The following is a 2,500-nucleotide window of genomic DNA, read 5'->3' on the forward strand; positions in this document are numbered from 1 at the left end:
TGATCACTCTGATCAGTCACTGTTCAGTCACTGATCAGACTGATCAGTAACTGATCAGTCACTGTTCAGTCACTGATCAGTCTGATCAGTAACTGATCAGTCACTGTTCAGTCACTGATCAGTCACTGATCAGTCACTGTTCAGTCAGTGGCACTCCGCACTTAGTATGGGTCCAAAATGTATAAATAGCGGAGCTCAAACTCTCAGACCTCAGTATACTGATAAACACTGACCAGTATGTATATCAAACAAAGGAACCATAAGCCAACATTGGAGGAGGTTGCTCCTACCATATTGGAGATTGCTAGGTTGAAGCGTGAAATCAAAAGGAGGCATAAGGAAATCATGCTGGGTAGACGGATTGCAGAAGAGAAACATGTGGAACACTTCAAACCTCTAGCTGAGCCACTAGTCAACCTAGTCGAAACCTTCCAACAGATGCCAGTTCAACAACCACAACTACCTCCATCAAGAGCATCCAAGAAGCGTCCTAGGTATCTGAAGCCTAGAATAAAAATGCGCTCCAGGCATGTGAAGGGTAGGCAGAGACAATCCAAGCCAGAGTTGTTATCATCAGAACATCGTCCTTTCTCAGCAGCATCAACACACCACACATATCCTACTCCACCAACAACACCATTTGTTAAAGATGCCACATATACAAGGCGTGGACTTACTGGTGCAAGTAAAGCAAAACATAAGCTCCAACTCTCCAGCATTGATGAAGAGTCACCAACATTTGAATCATATGGAACTGGAGAAGTTTCAAGTCCAATGGCAGGCACCTCAGGAGTTGGACGGCAACTATGGAAAGCAGGAAAGCAGGCATTTGAAGAGGATGAGGGTGAGGAGAATAATATGAGTAGAGGATATGATGATAGCAGTGATGAGGAGCTGTCTGGAGATGGACAGGATGATGATAAGAATGTTGAACAATTATTGAATGAAAGTCACGGTACAACAGTTCAGAATATCCTTGATCAAACTGATCTAGCTGGAAAACAGGTAGCTGATTACATTAGAGGATCATTGAGCAAGGACAATGACGATTTTGATGACACTTTTGGACCAAGAGTGAGAGACAATGCTTACTACCTGGGCAATAAGTATTTAACTTTTGGAGAGAATGGTGATGAAATTGTGCTGACTGACCCTGTAGATCAGGAAGAAAAGACCTTCACAGCTACATTGGGACTTTGTGAGTTGATTTTCAAGAAGAATCCGAATCGTGTATTAGTTGAATCTGCTGACAGACAGGCCTATGGAGAAATATTGAACTGGACCAGTGTGTACAGACAGAACAATGATCCAAGAGGTGAGATTGTTAACTACAACAAAGCCAAGTATAAGAATACAATCAAACGCCTTTTGGATGATAGCAGAGATGGTGGTCAAAGACATTCTGAGAGACAAGTGACTGGGAGAGGATCTATTGCTCCAAGGCGTGATTTTAGTAAGGAGAAAAGTCAGAAGATCTATAGAGGAAGAGGTGTTCTGTCAGCTATCAAGGGAGCTGCTGGTACAATAGTTAATAAGGCAATCGACATTCTACCAGTTGAACTTCATATCCCTGGCTATCAATACTGTGGACCAGGAACAAAACTTCAGAAGCGATTAGCACAAGGTGATCCAGGAATCAACAAACTTGATCAGGCTTGTAAGGAGCATGATATTGCCTATTCCAAGAGTGGTGATACAGCAAGCAGAGCAGTAGCAGACAGCATCTTGGCAGAGAGAGCCTGGGACAGAGTGAGATCTGATGATGCGGGGGTGTTGGAAAAAGCTGCAGCACTAGCAGTCACCAACATTATGAAGGCCAAGGCAAAATTTGGGGGAGGTATGAAAAGATCACTGAAGGAAGTCAGCAGGGTGGTTGAGAAGGGGAAGAAACAAAAGATTCAACCATCGAAGAAAAAATCAATGAAAGGAGGTCGAGGTCTTTACTTGAGACATCAGAAACCAAAGGTTGGTACAGGTCTTTACTTGAGACAGCAGAGATCAAAGGTCGGTCAAGGTCTTTACTCGAGAAAGCAGAGAACAGCAACACCTCAGACATTATATTGAGGTACAATCAAAATCATAATGCTTTACAAATATGTATATATATATTGGATACATAGCAGATTAGATTCATTGTGCTGGAATCATCTGTGGAGAATAGACATTTTATTGATCAACTGTGTATCTAGAACAATAGAGATAATGGTACTCCTATTCTCAAAGTGGGCCGACTATGGTGAGACAAATTTACCATCAATCTCCCCATTTGATCTGAAAATGGTTGAGGATCATGTAGAAGATGAGGAAGAGGAAACTGATATGGAGGAGGACAATGAGGTAGAGGTGGAAGAGGATGAGGAGGAAGAGGAAGAGGAGGAGGAGGAGGAAGAGGAGGAGGAGGAAGAGGAAGAGAAGGAGGAAGAGGAAAAGGAGGATGATGTAGTGGTGAGAAATACTACTACACCTATACTTTTGACTCGAAGGAGCATCAATTACCTGA

The 2,500-nt window shown here is 42.7% G+C and overlaps 1 protein-coding gene across 1 annotated transcript in view; it reads left to right on the plus strand.

The window, feature by feature from the left end:
- The window catches only part of LOC120349979, a 3,968-nt gene extending 1,889 nt beyond the window's left edge, over window positions 1–2,079 (plus strand). The window contains exon 2 of the mRNA XM_039421721.1: window positions 226–2,079. Coding sequence (XP_039277655.1) covers window positions 238–2,064 — 1,827 coding nt within the window. The 5' untranslated portion in view covers window positions 226–237 and the 3' untranslated portion in view covers window positions 2,065–2,079. The remainder of the gene's footprint in view (window positions 1–225) is intronic.
- The last annotated feature ends 421 nt before the right edge of the window (window positions 2,080–2,500 follow it).

Source organism: Nilaparvata lugens, chromosome 2, assembly GCF_014356525.2.
Source record: "Nilaparvata lugens isolate BPH chromosome 2, ASM1435652v1, whole genome shotgun sequence".
NCBI classification, from domain to species: domain Eukaryota; kingdom Metazoa; phylum Arthropoda; class Insecta; order Hemiptera; family Delphacidae; genus Nilaparvata; species Nilaparvata lugens.